Below are 19,606 nucleotides of genomic sequence, written 5' to 3'. Positions count from 1 at the left end.
CGTTATTATACATGTAACAACAAATAAAAAAGTACTATGTCCATAGGCACACTAATAAGAATATTAAAATTTGTTTATTTTTCTTTACTTAATTTGTTTATTAGTATATTATATATATTTAATAAAATTAATACGATAAATTATTATTTTCAAAAATAGAAATACCGTGGTGAAAGGGTGAGAGATAAAATCCGTGAACGACTTTGAAAACAATTTATCATTATATTTTAATTATATGACTTGTATATTATTTACAAGTATTATGATTACTATTTAAAAGGTTCAAGAATTGCAATAAGATAAATTGGATTTATATTATATATCGATTCATAGGTACTAAAAATTATCTCAATCAGTTTCCAGAGGTCAAACAATAATAAAATCAAACCTGCTGGAAAGTGATTATGTGAACATTAATACGCAGTGGTCAAGGTTAAGGATTTTTTTCACGTTTTTATTTTAAGATTGTACTGCATAAACAATAAGTATATATACGGTGACAGCGATAAAATACCGTAATAAATGTCGCTGTTTAATGTCCTCGACGACGCAATTAAATAATATTTGTACAAGTGGTCTATAACACACTCTATAAACATAATATATGCGTAATGGTGTTATCATCGTCTAATACAACCATAGAAATATTAATAATAATATAATCAACGAATACACATTACACATAATAGATAATAATATATTGGTCATATAAAGTTGACCCTTACATAAAAATCACTAAATCCATACGATCTCAAAAACTGTTATAATATATTTTCAACATATATCATATAGTAATAAACACTACTTAACTTAAAAAAATAAAAAATATAAAAGACTTATTCTAATGATACAAAAATGTTCGTTATACAGCAATCAGCACATTAGTAAAACACGTGTTATATTCCGTGATTGACTTTCCCTGATATCCCTCATTCACCTAAAAAGAATTTTCACAAACCAAGAGAAATTTTATAATATACATTAAGTAATTCGATTCTTCATCAGAGAGAATAGGCTCTTTTAAGGCTGAAAATAAACATTTAATTTACTAAAGTTTTTTTAAAATTGTATTACAAGTTATTAAAAAACGAAAAAGATATTTTCTAAAATTTTATTGTTTAACTTTGTGTACTAATATAATTTATAGTTGTTGTCTTGTATAGGTGTTGTTAAGTTAAGCAAGTAAGAAAATTAAATTTTTGTATTATATAATATAACGCAGTTGGTCTTAACTATTGATTTCTATTAGTTTTTAAAAATTGCCCAACCTAGTCCACCTTAATGAAACGTCTTTTATATTTATTGATAAAATAATAAATGCGTTTTACATGCATCACTGTTAATAATGTAGTCAAACGACTAAACAAAAAAGAAGACAGTCAGCGACTTCGCGAATATATTATTATAAGGGGCTTAACTGTTTTTGACCAAATATTTAAATATTTATTTTATATTATACATATTATACAAAAATATTAAAATATAAGTTGTGTAAAAATGATATAATGCATAAATAATAATGTATAAAAATTTTATACAATTACATTATTATTATTATTTGATTAAGTTTGTATTTTTGTTTTTATAAAATTTGTATTGTTAATACTATTTTCTGTATGATATTCGACAAAAAGTAAATATTATTTTACATTTTGGTTTAGCCGAAAAGGGAAGGGTACGATTTTGATCGAAAAAGGTCTCGTCCATTATAGTATTATACTGTTCTTTCTATATTTCTAGTAGAAAACTTTTTTCGCTTCTTTTAACCCCCTTACTATGGATTAGTGATAAACTCCACTTTTCTTTTTTAGTGAAAAAAAAAATTATCACACCTTATCTTTGATGTTAGGGCTTATAGTTTTATAATAGTGTGCAACACGCTTATAAAAGACATGCGGTGCGTGCTTTATAGTTAACTTTCAAAACATATAAACTGCTGCTCATCTTTAAAGTAAATAAAAAAAGTAATATGCACTATTGTTTGTTATAGTTATCTTTGCCTCCAATAAACAAGTAATTCATAATTATGTATGATTTTTCTCTCATATACCCTATAAAGAATTAAGAAGTTGTTCAACTTTACTAAATTATTACCATATAAATAAATTAATGTATGTATAAATAAAAAATTAAGTTAACAGTAAATTTAATTAAATATAATACAAACTACAAAACTCGACTTTGTCGAGGAATTAAATTTGAAAAAAAAATATAAAATATAATTCTAAATAAGTGTAACTTAATTAAGTGTATCTCAGTTTATAGATAAATCAGTTTTGTGAATTAATTTGATGGATATGGTCATTCAGCTGTCGCGGGATGGATCGGTCCATACTACTTGTATCCGAGATTATTATTAGTAGGTGAGTTACGTTCCGCCAAAAAAGGTCCAAAAAGGACTAAAATAGTTTGTTTGCGTCTAGTGATATCTTTTTAGACAGCCTATTTGCGTCTCAGTTTTTAATAGCATAAATTAATTTTTACAGACAGAGTATTATAAAACAGAATACATTAATTATAAATATTTCCACTGTATAAATTGATTATACTGCATAACATTATGTCATCACATTTACATAAAAAATCATGTAAATTGTTTACAAATTATATAAATAAATATAAAGTAATAATTATTTTTAATTTGTATTTATCAGCTTACAATATAGGCGTGTTAATAATTTTGATTTATAAAATCATCAAACATGATTATAAAATAAAAAATAGTAAATTAAAAAAGTTTTTATAAGTTCAAAAATGTTAAATACACGAGTACGAAAATTATTAATTAAATACTTAATTTACACAATATTGTCAGAAATTTTATGAAAAGTTTTTCAAATAAATAAAAATGAAATTTGTTTATTCTCTCAATTTTTTATTTCTTTATTTAAATAGTCGACTTTTTAATATTTTTTTAGTTTTTTTGGATATTATTTATGCTATTGATTAATACACAAGTACTTATTTGATTTTAATATTTTATAAATTGATGTATATTTGAATGGCTTGAGTAAAAAGATGAATTTAATCTGGAAATGCTTCATATGCATTCGTAATTCGTTGTACATTAAACGAACATTGTGCCACATTCTTGGAGGTAATTATTATAATTAAGAATTTTCATTTTTATTATTATCTAGTATGTAATCAGTAGGTAAATTCTAAGCTTTTGCCAGATTGATTGAAATGACTTCAAAGTGACTTCACGTTTTTTACCATTTATGGAGATAAAAATGACGAGTGTAAAATAAAAATTGTAAGAAATAATAACCTATTCCTGACTTATTTTTAAATTCATTAACGAATTCAATTTTTTTTCGCTACCTACAACATTCATTTGTTTTAAAATTAAACTTTTAATCACACTAAATATTTATACACATGTTAATTTATACATACCATAATTGTCCCTAATGGAACGACAACATTTTATTTCCCCATTTGCTCACATAGTATGCACAGCTATATAAATTGCAATTTCAAAATCAGCGAAAACGGTATCAAAAGCACAAGTAATATTATATATATATATTGAATACGATTCATTCAAATACATATAAACATTGTTTCATACAATTTTCTCTATTTTATTTTTCTCTATATTGGTATTATGGACATTTGAAGAAAACATTTTGGGCAATATTTAAAAGTTCCATCGTTCTATATTATATTAAGGGTAGTTAGAAATCTTACATTTTTTCAAGTTTCATTTCCAACTTTAAATATTTGGTTTTGTTATAACATATGTTCTGTACTTATTCAGAATTTGTCAAATTTTTAAAAAAAATAGTTCTCCAAGCATTATACGTTTGTTAAGTATTAGATTAAAATAAGAGGCAGTATAAGTAATGTATCCATTTCTAAACTTAATTAAACTCAGTACAAATAAGTTTTAATGGTTGTATTAGTAGTATAATTATTTGAATCAGAATTATTTGATATTAATTCAAAAATCATAATTTTTAGATTATTGAGTTTTAAAAATTGTTTGTAATTTTTATGTGTGCATTTCCAACGTTGTACTTTATGCTCAAGCATTTTTTAGTGACTATATAGTTACGCATTGTAAAAAATTCTTTTGTTGTGCACAATTTTGAAATAAACATTTTTTCTATTTTTAATCAAACACTTAAAGAACGCTGTATAGCATATATTGAAAAATGTATAGTACAATGCAAAATATTTTATATCAATCTGATATTTTGTGATATATCAATCAAATCAGATATCAGATGTTGGTGTTTCAAAGCATTCAATGTCATAAATTGAACTCAGAAACTTAATGGTAACAACTGGACATCGTCATGATGAGTACCTATTTAATTTCATCACAATAACACGCCATAATATTAGCTTTTATATTAAGCGCCTAATTTCTGAAAATACTATCATGTTAATTTTAACACATACAAATGTACATAAATGATAATATGAAAAATATTATTGTAACACATATCTATAGACATAACTCGGTCACGACCTTTATAACAGGTAGGAAAAATAATATAGTCGAGTTGAACATTTGAGATAGAACAAACAAAAGCAAGTTAACTGTTAAATATTACCTGAAAATGTACCTTTTTTTGGGACGCAAGCAATTAGTAACCGGATGAATGTAGTATTTAATATATTTTCGAACGTTAATAGCTTTCTAAAATTTTCTGATATCTATAAAAAAAATGTGTGAAGTTTTTGTCAAAATCGATTGAGTAGTTTTTCTGTATTCAAAAATCTACAAGTATCTATAAGTATACCTAAATACGAGTACGCGTTTATTTTTATTGGTATTACGACAACACACACGACCTCGGAGACGCGGTCTCGGCGTATTTAGCAATATCGCAATCCGACTCAGGTGCAGTGACGTATAAACATATTTTTTGATCCGTTCGTGAACCATCGCCCATACACATAGAGGGCGACTATAATTCTCGATCCGTCTAGTTCGTGGTGAAATTTAATGGACAACGGGCGGTGGCGGCGGTTCGTCCAAAAACTATCGACCTTTTTGACATCGGGAGGCCTAACCAACGCGATGCTCAAAAAAAAGACATTGCGAACGTAAGCGGGACGTATACCTATGCGATCGCCTTAATTTGTGTACGTCCATACATCTATACATGATATATATATATATACAACAATACGTGTATTTATATATATATATATAAGCGTATATAATACACGTTTGTCGCACGTAAGTAAGTGCATAATACGTGTGTAGAAAATATAATATAATGTAGGAAATAGACGCGTAAGTATAGGAGATCGGAAATTTGGCTCGGGCGCGCGATGCTAAATTTAACGGGTGTCGGTCTTGCCGCCGCGCCGACACGCGCACACGGCGTCATACTCACTCTGGCGCACGCACACACACGCATTTTTACGCGAGCCTACGCACAAGATTGCGAGTTTGTCGCAGCATCTGTGCGGTCCGCGCGGGCTATAAACGCGGTATCTCGCGGGTCGTCGTGTGTATGAAAATATTGTGTTTTTTTTTTCTTCTCAGCCACTCTCTTCCTTCTTCTTCTTCGTCGTCGTCATCGTCGTCGCCGTCGTCGTCTGTGACTATAGGCTGCTGCACTGGCGTTTTTCGCGAATATCATGTCATGTGCTGCCGCCAGTACGACCGCCGTGCGGTAACCGTCCGTCGTCGTCGTCGTCGTTTTCACCGCCGCCGCCGCCGTCGCCGCCGTCGCATCGTTGTCGGTTTATCGTGTTATTATCATATTTTATTACTTAGAAAATAATAATATATTATAATACCGACCGCCGTGTCATAGCGCGTAATTGTTATCGGTAATATCATTGTCGTCGTCGTCGATTTGCGCCCATCGATCGACCACTGTACAGGGGTAAACCGTCGCCGCCGCCGCCGCGGGTACGGGGGGTAGGCGAAAAAAATTCAAAAAATAAATTCGCGTGGGCACACGACCGTTTGCATCGCTCGACGGGGCGCGTGTGCGCTAAGTGTACGGTGGCCCGGAATACGCCGGGGCCCCGATAATGCGTTGACCGTATTGCCATGTCATATTCGTACTTGTCGTCTACGTACACATCAACGAGAAGGTATATAATTTAATATAGGTGACATAACGTGTATCGATATGTATGATATGATATAATAGTGTAAGTTAAGATACCTACGTGAAACACATTATACACCGACACACCGTGTACCTACTCATATATTCAATACGATCAGATTCAGCGACAATATATTATATATATATATATATATATATACAAACAAACATATTACCATTTACCGTCAATGATGTAACATAGGTAATAACTTGAATGCCTAGTCAATATCATCAATGCCTAAAATTAGTAAACGATATTATCTTCAACGCTTTTTAATAGACATCAACAGACAACACAGGCAATAATGTTGTAAAAACCAAATACTTTGTTAATATATTTACAACTATAAATAGGAAATTATTATACTTTAATATTCATTACTGGTGGACAATTTTAATAGTTGTTTTATTTAACAAATAATTTTAAGTTTGTTATACATTTAAAATGACGATGTATAGTCCACAGAAAAATCGATTGACTATTATACTATACACTATACTGTATTGTATATTTATAGATACGAGTACTATAATATGTTATTATGTTAAACAATGTGCAGATACGCGAGCGGGTGTACAAACAAATGAGTTATCCATTATCGTAATTCAAATTGTATACCTACTGTATATATGTCCGATAAACGAGTATCTATTATATTTTAAAACTGCAAGATAGTCAACACTATTTCAGAGGTAGTATATATGTTATTGTTGCTACTGATTACTGATTAGACAAATTGGTTTTGCAACACAGACTCGTTTTATTTAAATTCGTATATTTTTAACTTAAATGAACTTGAGTTTATCGGTTTTGGCTATAAAAAAAAAAAACCCCGAAATAATCGCCAATACCTAGCTAGGAAAGATTACTAATATATCATTATTGACTGAGGTCTAAAATATATAAATTTTATTACTAATCAATATTCTAAGTAGTTTAATTTGAGCAGAAAAATTATTATTGACTAGTCATTAATGTTAATTCTTTAATTTACGTCTTTGGCGGTAACATATACGTCATAATATTAACTAAGTTGTCCACCATAATAATTGCAAATACGGTGTAGTATTCGGTATGCATATGAAGTTATCTATTATGTTTGAAAACATGACGACATTGGGAAATGAACTTTCTTTAACGTCACTAACGTAAAGTACAGCGGCGGGTTTAGTTATAGTCAACATTTTCTGTACATGCTGCTCTTGATTTTTGACCTGAGTCGGTTGAATCAGATAATAACTTTTATGACAGTGGTCATGAAATATTAGTTTTTATGGAAAAATCAAAATAATATAAACCACTTTTAATGAACAATTAAAGTATAAATAATAAGTTTTTATGGGGCAGCTTAAATGAAAAAACAAGCTAGTAAATTTATCACTGATTAGTAAATTGTTAGCTACAGCTTCTTTTCCTTGCTCTTAATTAACAACAGCTGATCACGGCTATCACAAAAATAACTACACACTTTTATTACATTATATTATATCATATATTATGTCATAGTCACTATATTGTAATTAATTAATCATAAATGCGTTTTCATTAACAAGTTAATAATAGTAAATTATTGTATAGTATAGTTGTGTGGTTTCATTGAAAAAAATTGGGTTTTTTTTTTTCGTTTGAATACTAATTTGATACCGTTTGATTAATACATATAACAATATACCTAATGATATTATATAATTATCACGCCACTGATATTTTATATAGTATGCAACGTGTACGAAGATGCATTATTATTATAATTCGTGTCGGCGACGACAATTTTGGCCAAATTTCAATATCGGTGCGTGATGTCTGTCGTGCGGATTTTTAAAGCGTTGAATTCTTCGATAGCTACCATGACGATACTACTCTAAAAAATAATGTGGCCATAAATCTCGTCAAATGGACAGTTAGGTATACGGAGATATGTAGGCACGAATATTCGTATGGCAATGGTATAATTTGCTGTTATAATATTTCGTATGAAAATAAATAATAATACTATCTCGGTGTCTCGACGTAGACAAAATTAAAAAAGTTAAAAATAAGAAAAAAAAAGTTTTTATTTGGTTTTTATGGTATACTTTAAATACTGCATCGTACGGATTGACAATCATTATTACTAAACCGAAAAAAATATCGTGTTTTGCAAATGTTAATTCAACTATTTTGGCGATTCAGTGTCATTTGACTTTCGAGTCCGAAATCATTTGTCACAATAAATTTTATCGTGCGCGTGACGTGTTACTTAAATAAATAAACGTGAACGACATTTACAACGACCACAATATTGTTGGACTATCAGTTATTAGTAGGAATAATCCACGATAATAATATCGCAGTATGCATCTAGGTACAGTAAATTTACACCAAACGGACACCTCCAAACAGCTGATGACATTTCACCGACTAAGAGGGTTCGATATTTACAGGTTACACTTAAATATTATTTAGATAGCGAATATTTTTAAATAATTCGATGACGTTGAATTCCACAGAGGGATCCCGGAAAACGGGAACAACTTTACAGTACTTGACAATTCATACTATAAGTAATAATTAATACCGTAATAATAAATAATATCATGTAATTCTTTTACCACGTGGCTTCAAATTATGCGTCACGCGATCAATTAAATAAGCGAGAGTGGCAGAAGATGCGATACCTCGTTCACGACGGCAATTCATTTATTCATCGTTTTATGTTTCTCAACGGTTTATCATCGAAACATACCACAGTAAGTCATTTTTAGATTTTGTATTATTGACACGGTGGGCGACAATTATGCATTTCTACTCCCCTCCTCCAAACACCGGACAGTCTCGTTGTACGAAAAAACACAGGATTTGATAGTGTAGCGACATTTCGCTACTCAAATAACATGCACATGATAATATAATATTATCTGCTGTAGTATGGAATACAGGCACAGCATTGGCGGGCGTTGGTCGCATGTATATTTTTGGCACACGATCTTTGCTGTTTTTACTCTCTACTCATATTATATCACCGAATCATTAGTTATTATTGATGGGAGCTTATTTGAACGTCAATGAATACGTATTAAAAGTACTATTAGTACAGCATCAAAAATAAATCTATTAGTTCATTACACTCAAAATGTTCGTCAACAAATCAGTAACAGGCATACCGTCTTCGAAAGCGAGAAAAATATACCATATAATTTAATACTACGTATCAATGCGACAATGCGTGTATATTAATACCGATACAATGTTACGAGGACATAAATAGTGACGACATACCACATACGCAATACCGCAAAAGAACGATTTGGTTAGGTCGGAACGCTTTAAACTTCTTAGAATATCTTCTCCATCTACAATGTTCTGGTGATTTATTTTAACGTCACGTGACGGTCGTGACCTGACCTATGTTTGTGCCATGGAGATAATTGAAATATAAAACGATAGTGCCCCGGGTCTGTATATTATTACATGGTATTATAGTCATATATTATGTTGTACTACTACTACTTACTTACGGTGGTGAGTAATAATTTGTACGTGAATTTTTCACCTTTGCGTAGACATTATGTAAAATAAACTTCCACGTACATAGAATCTATTTATAATCTGCACTTAGTTTATTATAGTACAATTGATTCGATCAAAAAGTTTCTAGTTAATTGGTTAAATTTTCATCCAGCTACATAAAATACAGTGCTTATTTCTTAATTCGATTTTACATTTATCAATGTTGCACATTTTACGGCCATTTCCAATTTTTATTATCATATAATAGTTTATTATCATAATTATAATTTTTTATTTTTTTTTTATTGGCATAGTCTCTGATACCTACTGAATGAAAATTAAAGAAAAATCTGTCTGAAAATAACTGTGATTAGATTTATAAGTATAGTTTAGTATAAGCTACGATAATATTAGTCTTTTATTTACAGACAGTTACTATTTAAGTGTTTAATTCATCTATCATTTCGTTACCTACAAATTGTTTAACACGATATGAAAATAAACCTATGTAGAGATACTTTTTTATGGTTTAATAATATACTTTAATATTTAATGCTTTATTAAGTTATTAGCATTGAAATAGCCAAGAAGTACGACTTAATTATAATTTTGAATTTAATTATACTTTTATAGTGTATTATTTCTCGTCAGTTTACGTATTGGTAAAATATGTGGAATCATCACTAGGAAGTCTGAATAAATCTTAGCGTAATCTGTATAAAATATATAAAACGTAATATTATGTACACTCAACATTCTATTACCTACTAGACATTTTATAAAAAGAATATGAATTATCAACCATATTTCCTGCATATAATGTACTTAAATAACGGTGGTAGTGATTTACTTTGATGAAATTTAATGTATTTTATGGTATTGAAATAGACATTTTTTTATTTTATTTGCTACTTATACGTATGAAACTATGATAGTTCAACAATAAAAACATATAACAAGAAAATTGTATTGCTCGTAGTAATCAAAATGTATAAACACAATATATTATATATTTATAATTTAATAATAATTAAATTATTTTCACGGAAAATATTGATAAGAATATAAACCTTATAAAATGTATTAATGTAGCAATATTATTTTAAATTTATGGATGACTAAAATATAATACTATTATCATTATTAGTTTATAATTTGAGTTTTACTAATAAAGTATTTTATTATCAGGCTCATAGCTCATTATTATTATAAATATATATATACATATATTGTAATACTTTTTTTTTTTAATTGTTAATTTTTCTGCAATAAATATTGTGTCAACGTTAGAAGTTTATTGTGTACATTGATAAATGTATTACTAAAATGTTATATAATTTCTCATTTAACACTCATCTAGTAGATTGACAGTATTTTTTTGTGGTTAAACAGTTGATTACAGTCTTTTCAAGATTTGACCTTTTTTAAGTGTCATATTTCTGAGCCAATCCATAAAAACTTATTTAAAAAAAAAAAAAAAACAAAAATATAATATTTTTTTTTAAACAAAATATTACGTAAAAGTACAATTAATTTTCAATTAATTTTGAAGATTTTTTTTACTTATAATTTATCAATTAAAACTAATTTTGCTATCATTTATATTTGTTATTTTACTTACACATGGATATTGGCTATACACTTATTTATAAATCTAGGTTCCTAGTTTTTATTTTTATTTTTTTTGTGTAAAAATAATACAGCTTAGAATGTTTAATAATATGTGATAATATATCTTTTTAATATGAAAATTTTACTTAGTTTAATAATAGCAATTTATTATTAAAATAAATGGTTTTTTTAATTAATTTAAATTAATAAGAGATATTTCAGAACATGATTTAAATGTAAGGAATATATTGGAGGATATTTCGACTTCGCCATCAGTGGTCGTTGCCTATTAAGTTTCTCTATTGACTATTCTATTGTTTACTATATACTGATTTCTATTTATTTTTTATTTTTATTTTTTTTTTATCATGCAAACTTAAACAAACCTTTGAATAATTCACACTTTAACCCGGTAAAACAATGTGAGTAAACTTTTGACCTATGCTTTGCCAGTTTGCCGCCATCATGGTATTTTGTAGAGTTCTGACTTTATTATCTCATTTTTGCAGTGTTTTAGCAAATTAATTTTTGAGTTCTACTATAAACTAATTGTTTTATCATAAACAAAAGAATTCACCATGTAATATCGTACAATTTATTTATTGATTCTTAGTACAGTACAAAAAAAATAAAAAATAAAACTTTTGTTTGATTCGCTTATTTGCTGTAAGCATCATTGACTTATAAGTTATAGGTACGTATTCAAAATTTTAAATTAAAATATTATAGCTATAGATCGTTACAATTGTACATTGTTGCGTATTATACATTTGTATTATATTTGTGTTTAATAAAAGATGGAATCTATACAGAAGTTTTTTTTTTTTTATAAATTATACTTATTTAAAAAAAAGCTTTCATATTCTATAAATTATATAATTGTGTACCTACTGAATCAAATATATCCTAGAGAAAATTCTTAAAAGTCATGTTATTCGTCGTTGACGTACCTACCTATTTAATATAAAAGTATATACATTTTTTTTCTGAAGACTTAGTAGTTTTTTCAATATATTTTAATCACTCGAGAAATTTATCATTCAGAACTTAACTATTTTTTTTTTTAATCTTTATTAATACGAGTATGTATTTCAGTCGCAAAAAAAAGAAATATTTTCAGATTTTGTGATTTTTTTAAGATATATGCAGTAATCTATATAAACATACTAATAATGAATAAAGATTAGTTTCTCATTTTAAGTTTTGTTTGTCAAACTGTGGTTAAGATTTTCGATAACAGACGAAATAACAAATAATTATGATGATGAGTGTGACTTTATGAGCTGTGAAAAAGTATATAAATATACATTTTTAAGTTTACACTACCTCTGTAGTCGATGTTCCGGAATATTATACATTAGATCGAGCACCTTTTAAATGCGTGGTTACGAAAACCTTATTGTTTACTTTAGTTAACCCCTCAGATTCATAATTATTATAATATGTATGACGCGATAAAAAAAAAAGTTATTTTGCAACGATTTTGTATCCTGGCATCTGGGTCCCTCGATAAATCTCTGTCCGAAGTTATTTATTGAAGGTCATTCGTTACGCGTTGTCTCGCGTACCTACCATAATATAATAGTAATGTAAAATATTATTATTAATTGTAGGTACCTACTTATAAACAGCCTAAACGCATATAATAAAATATTATACCTTTATATATATATATATATGCATAGTATTCATTACATATAGTTTATTGTCAGAAATATTATAATTTATGTATTTGTAAAGGACCGTTTCACCGAAACAGAATAAAAAACAAACGGGTTGGTATAGTTGGTACCAAAATGTCAGAACATAAAAGTGCGACGTCATCGTACCAAATAATGACTGTAGTGTATAAGGTTATTACTTATAAGTTCATTACTGTTATTATTTTATGTACATTTATATTTCGCGACGCAGTAATATTTACACAGCCGAATCTCCGGTTAGACGGGAAACCCTTTAGCCTTCGAACTTATCTTCCTTCCGGCCGGGCGCACTACATAAACGACGTTTGCATAAGTCCCATGCGAAACAAGCCTCGGGCACGCGCCACAAGTATATCAATATTGAAATATATGATTTTACTCGAAACCGTCTCTTTGTACGACGGTACACGCACCGAATAAACAACCGAAATATATATATATATATATAATAGTCGTCACGTCTGATTTATAATACAAAGATAGTAATCTTTATAATATGATGGCGATCTTGTAAAATATTTAAATAGGTATTATATTGTTGTATTTTACATGTCAGATTTATTAAATTACAGTACTTGAAATACTATTCTATAATCTATACGTAAGTATTTGTATTTTAAATCCGAGTATTTTTACTTAAGTGCGTTATCGTTTTTGTCTGGATTATCCGTATTATTATTTTATCAACTCAGAAATAAAACCGTTGTAATTCCATGTAATTTGACATACGAGTAGAACCCGAAAATAAACTCGAAACACCAATGTTGATTATTTTTGTCGAAATAAACCCAATAAGTACACAATACATTGTCACACGAATTGAAAACTTTACAATATTGTTATCGTTGGATATCACGTACATGTTTTTAATGTTGTATACGTTACGTGTGTATTTATTGTACAGTGAAGCGTCGATTATCCATACGTTAATTATTATCCACACAACAAATTCGTTATAGAAAAAAAAAAAAAATGGTATATTATTTTGTATTTTAAATGTAAAATTTAAATTAATTGTATTTCATACTTTCAAGAATATATACGTCATGTATATTTATTTATTTAATTATATTATACTTCTACGTTGTACATACAGTACATTAGTTTAATTTTTAATTATAAAAACATTTAAATTCATGTTTACTGTAAATAAATAAACATAGTTTAATTATCCACACCTCTCTCGATTTAAGTTAGTGTTAATAATCAACGCTTCACTGAATTTAATAAATTAATAAAAAATTATTTAAATTCTAAGAAAAAAAATATATAAAAATAAATGATTATAATCATAATGACAAGACATTTATATAAGCTACTATACAATTGACAAAAATATTTGAAATTATTTTAAGCTAATATATTTGAATATCTGTTTACAAATTAAATCTATTTTTTTACAATATCGCTATAAATATGTCTTTCTAATAAAAGTCTATTTGTAATTAATAACTATTTCATACCTTCTAGCGATGTCTAAAATGTTATCATTTTATGATTTTTGAATAATAGTATGAATGAGTTAAACTAAAGTTTTTATAAACTAGAATCCTAATTTCAACTCAAAGTTTAATCTTATTAGAACTTAAAAATTTAACCATAACAATTTTTAAAATATAGTAGTATTGGACATGTAATAGATAAATTATGTATAAGTATAACTATTAGAAATTGTTCAACAGGAGTATAAAATAATTTAATATCGACATTACGCATTTCTTATATAAAAAATTAAAATTAAAGATTAAAAAATATTTCTAAAATATAATAGGTAATCATTTTATATAACTGTATAACAGTCTCCTCACCTCATTCTCTCTAATATTTAAATTACTTAGTTTCTCGGACCCTCGACCACTGATTTTGAAATCGAAAACTTTGTAGAAAAATATAATTTCACGAAAACGATGTATAGCATTAAGATTTTTACTAATAATACAAAAGTTTTCTTTGATCTGTGAAGTTTAAAAACGCCGTGTGATACAAAATCAGTGGACTCGTGCAGACATTTACCTCCATCATTGCCGTATCCAACGGTGGTGAAGGTTGTGTACTGCACCGGGGTCATAACAAGCGCACAATCGAATACAATTACTATAAGACGGCAACTATTATTCTTTGAGGAGCTTCCGATATCAGTAGTTGCGATCCGAGAGTTGAACCCGGCACTGGCTAGTAGCTACCGTCCTGACCTAACCCCTCGCATCATTATATGATTGTCGGACATCTAACCGTCACTGTTCAGGAAGGAGACCCGAGATCAGCCCGATCTCGAGCTCTGTCAAATCTGCGGAAGTCGTGCGACGACGCTCTCTGTTCACAGCCGCACCATCGGCGGTGGTCCAGACCCGGAGCAGCAGAGGGCGCGGCGCTTGCGCTCGCCAATCGATCATCGGCCGCCTCGGCGATTGTGTCGGGCGGGGCGGCACTTGGCGAACGGGTGACGGTGTACCGCCGCCGTCGTCGTCGTCGTCGTCCCGGTGCGCGCGACCGTTACAACCGTCCGCAATGCCGGTGGTGGTGCGGTAAACGAAATACAACCGTGACGACGTACACACGCGGTGTTATTATATAGTAAACAGTACCTAATAATAAAAATAATAATAATAACAATAACAATAATTATTATCATTCTTATTATTGTAATAATGTAATTATTTGCGTTTAGTACAATACGAACGTTTCAGTGTGTAGGTGCACATTGTAATGGATAGATAGCATTAAAAACGGCAGTGAACAATATTAATAATGTGATAATATGTTATTTTCATGACATTGTAATATTAATAATAATTAGTGTAAAAGTGAAAACATAATATTAAAATACGACACTGCGGTATCACAACACGTACGGAAGAGACCGGATGTAATGAAGTTCATACGGAATCGGATATCGTAACAACCGACGATAATAGCATATTAATAACATTATAATAATTATTATTGTCACCGCGTGCGGCCGTTCCGGTTCTGTCGTCACCGACCGATGGGACTGCAGCGGGCGATGAGGCGCCACCGAGGAAGACTGTCGTCCGGACTGCGGTCGGCTGGTGCATCATCGGCGGCGGAGGCGGTTGCGGCCACTGCGACTGTGGCCGTCTCCTCGGCTGCAGCCGTGTACGGCGTGGGCTGTGGCGGTGCCGCGGCGGTGGCCGCGTCCACAGTGCAGACGACGTTATAATATATCGTTACGCCGTGCGCGCGAGGACGCGGCACGGCGACGCGCTCAGTGTATAGATATAGATGAGTGGCCGCGGCGGCACTGGCCTTTGTTCGGACCGGAAACCGCGTCGGAAACGCATTCAGAGGTAAGCTGCAGCAGCATCATCAAGCGGCCACGGACGCGTCCGGCTTCGGCGGCGGACACGCCACTAGCTCGCCTCGCTCTCTCTCTACTTCTATCGCTCGCATACTTAATACATTTTACATACCTACTATACTACATTATCTTATGTGCTCGCTCTCGCCATCACCATCGCTCGCAAGCCACATACATTTATGTCTTTGATTTGTACGCACTTCACTGCACGCGAAACGTACTCGTAAATCGATCGTTTTCATATAATATCATAGTGCATTTTGGTCTTAACGCTGCTGCAAACTGCACTTACGCCTATGGTCGAGGGCGTTCCATAGTATAACATTATAATATTTTGGGTAAAAACATACTGAGTCGTGTTTTCAAAATGTTACTGTACAGCTGCAGATATGAAAACTTACATTGCGTTAGGTATTACTGTATTAGGTTATTAATTAATAATTATACTCAATACGTGTATACCTATTAACTCCACAATTAGCTTTCAAGAAAAATTCGGTTAACGACAAAAATATAATTACAGGTATTTATACTTAATAATAAAATTACCGACATTTTAAACTATTTTAAATAAAAGTACATGAATAATTTATAAATATAAAAAAAAAAAAAAAATGTTCTAAACATAAAGAATATGGAGGTATATAATTGTAAAAATGCAATAAGTACAAGTATTTTAAAAACTATGAAATTTCTACTAAAAAAAGCTAACAAAATACATACATTAATTTGACAAATTGCTTAAAATTCTAAAACTTTGAAAAAAACATCGCAAAACTTAATAGCGTTAAAGACATAACGATTTAATTTAATTTTTTTTTTAATTAAAATTCATACCAGGCAATGCTAATTACTAAGTGCTAATTTACTGTAATTTATCTACCGATATTAATGATCTAATTTACTTTTTTGACAATTGTCCGTATGGATTGTAAACTGATTAAATAAATAAAAAAATAAAAATTATTTGTATAATCTGTAAATAGTTTTTATAATAATTACAAATGATGTTTAAAGTTTAATAAGACATAATAATAATAATAATAAATTTACATAAAATTACAGCTCTTAGTATTTATATAAATGAATAATATTATAAAGTTTTTTTTATCATAATTTTTTTTAATTATATAATTATGTTATTTTAAAGATAATTATTTAGAAAAAACCCGTACAGTGTAAGCTAAATTAAATTTATTACTCAGTAGGTACTCTTTAATATGTTATGTGTTATATTATTGTATGTCTTTTATACACATGTTCTGTACTAAACACGCATCTTTGCACACACACACAGACGTACGCGCGCATACACACACACACACATACACACACACACACACACACACATGCACACACACCCATAAACGCCTGCACGCACGCACGCACGGACAAATTTTTATTTTTGTATTTCGCTACTTATAAAAAATAGAGCTTTTCATTTTCTCAACAACTACAAGCCCATCTGCATTGAAAAAATATTTTTATATAATATGTATTTGCGCTTTTGTCAAAACGTCTATATTATAATAAATACGTTTATAAAATATATTCACATTTGTACAATAATAATACGCTTTGATTTATATTATTATTATTAAAAATAAAATAGTACACGCTACTTAATGCTCATGTGCATTATATTATTCATGGGTACCTTTTTTTTTTTTATAGAATACATAATAAGGCATAAACATATATATATATTATACTTTCTATTATTACCCCTATTAATTTCTATTTAAGTTAACTTCGCATAAATATGTATACTTAATATAAAATTATAATATTATTATAATTTACGGTTATAATATAATATTATAATATAACTTGGTTGTTTTTATTGGAACGGTAATTTATATAATTTTATGTCTAACAATTGACAAGAAATATTCTGTTTTTGTAATATTATATACTACACAAATGGTTTATAATATATTTATTATTAATTCTATACTGATTTCAATGTTAAAATTACATAAATAGAAATTTTCTAAAAAAATATTTCTGCTTGAAAATATGAAATAAAAAAAATAATTGAAATAAAAAAATGCATATTTGTGGAAAAATCAGAAAATTAATGTTTTTTGATATAACAACCAGCCAATGTACATTATGTACAAAATACTTTTATTACTTAATTACTGTTAAATTGATACACGATTTAATATATATAAATATACACACACATACATTCACTATAATTTGAGTTAGTAATCATTATTGCTGTTCTATCAACATATCTGGGTTCTTGATAATAAATAATTTATCTCTCTAAAAAAATATTTTTATTTATTTTGTGGACTTTTTATTGAGTTGTGTTAAATATGCATATTGTCATATTATTAAATATCGTGAAAATAGTTATATATTTTCTGTTCGAAAAAAGTAAGCGTATATCGTTCCGTGTCCGAAGGCTTAAAAGAGTTTTATTTGCCATTTAAATACTTGTATTTTAAGGTAAAATATAACAAACATAATATAGTTTAGCTATAATTCATTTCAAATCCAGAGTTTTCACTGGTATTATTATTTCATTAAAAGTTCTGATAATCATGATATTGTATATCGATAAAGTTTTCAAAACGGTAATTACATATTTTCTGCGATAAATTTTAATATTAAATTCAAATACTTCGCGTTTCAGAACGACTATATTATTATCATGCTTATCTATATATAAATGTATTTACTAATGTACCTATATACATAAATGTAAAATGCTATGCATAATATTTCAATCAATACTGAAAATGCGTATACATTTTATGTTGACCGCTTTTACTGATACTATTTTATAAAAAAATATTAATCCTATGATTTTTTATGGTATATGATAGGTACTATCCTTAAATCATACGAGCTAGATTTTTTTATAAACATAGCTTTTTTTACAGTCTTTGGTAAAATATTAATTTAAAGGGTGAGTGTCCTTAACTACCATATCTAAAAATAGGTTAAAAGTTGGCTAAAAAAAGAAACACGAAAGACTTATTGCAGTGATAATAATATTTTACTGTTTTTTTTTTTTTTTTTAAGAGGATATAAGGTACGCACTTAAATGCATGAAAAACAACCCGAATGGTTTTTATGGTCAGTTATTGAACTGTGAAGTTATTTTTTTAAAACAGTTGCAGTTTTATTATTAGTATTATTCTGTTCCAATAAGAATAAATGGAAAAAAAAACAATATGAAAAAATATTATAAAACCATATTTTGAACTCCACTCAGAATAAATAAAAATAAAAAAAAAACTTAGTAATCTCAGTGGAGTTGTATTCAAGTAAACACAAAATACCTGCTACAGAGGGGGCTAACTTGAATTTGTAAAATAATGGATATATAAATATATAATATATATATATATATATTTATATATATCGTAATAACGGTGCA

General features: G+C 28.9%; 1 protein-coding gene across 10 annotated transcripts in view; it reads left to right on the top strand.

The window, feature by feature from the left end:
• The window catches only part of LOC112591896 (potassium voltage-gated channel protein Shaker), a 178,978-nt gene that overhangs the window by 27,223 nt on the left and 132,149 nt on the right, over positions 1–19,606 (top strand). Inside the window, exon 1 of one of the 10 annotated variants that reach the window (XM_025335835.1) lies at positions 5,524–6,069. The exons of 8 other annotated variants lie outside the window; for them this stretch is intronic. In XM_025335835.1, the coding sequence (XP_025191620.1) occupies positions 6,026–6,069 (44 nt within the window). In that variant the 5' untranslated portion in view covers positions 5,524–6,025. Of the gene's footprint in view, positions 1–5,523; positions 6,070–15,466; positions 16,199–19,606 lie in introns of those variants that run through there. One more of the 10 variants, XM_025335834.1, reaches the window with a different exon arrangement.

Source organism: Melanaphis sacchari, unplaced genomic scaffold, assembly GCF_002803265.2.
Source record: "Melanaphis sacchari strain LSU unplaced genomic scaffold, SCAv2.0 Contig146_pilon_pilon, whole genome shotgun sequence".
Taxonomy (NCBI): domain Eukaryota; kingdom Metazoa; phylum Arthropoda; class Insecta; order Hemiptera; family Aphididae; genus Melanaphis; species Melanaphis sacchari.
Note: the sequence above shows the minus strand (reverse complement) of the source record. Positions and strands in the feature narration are given on the sequence as shown.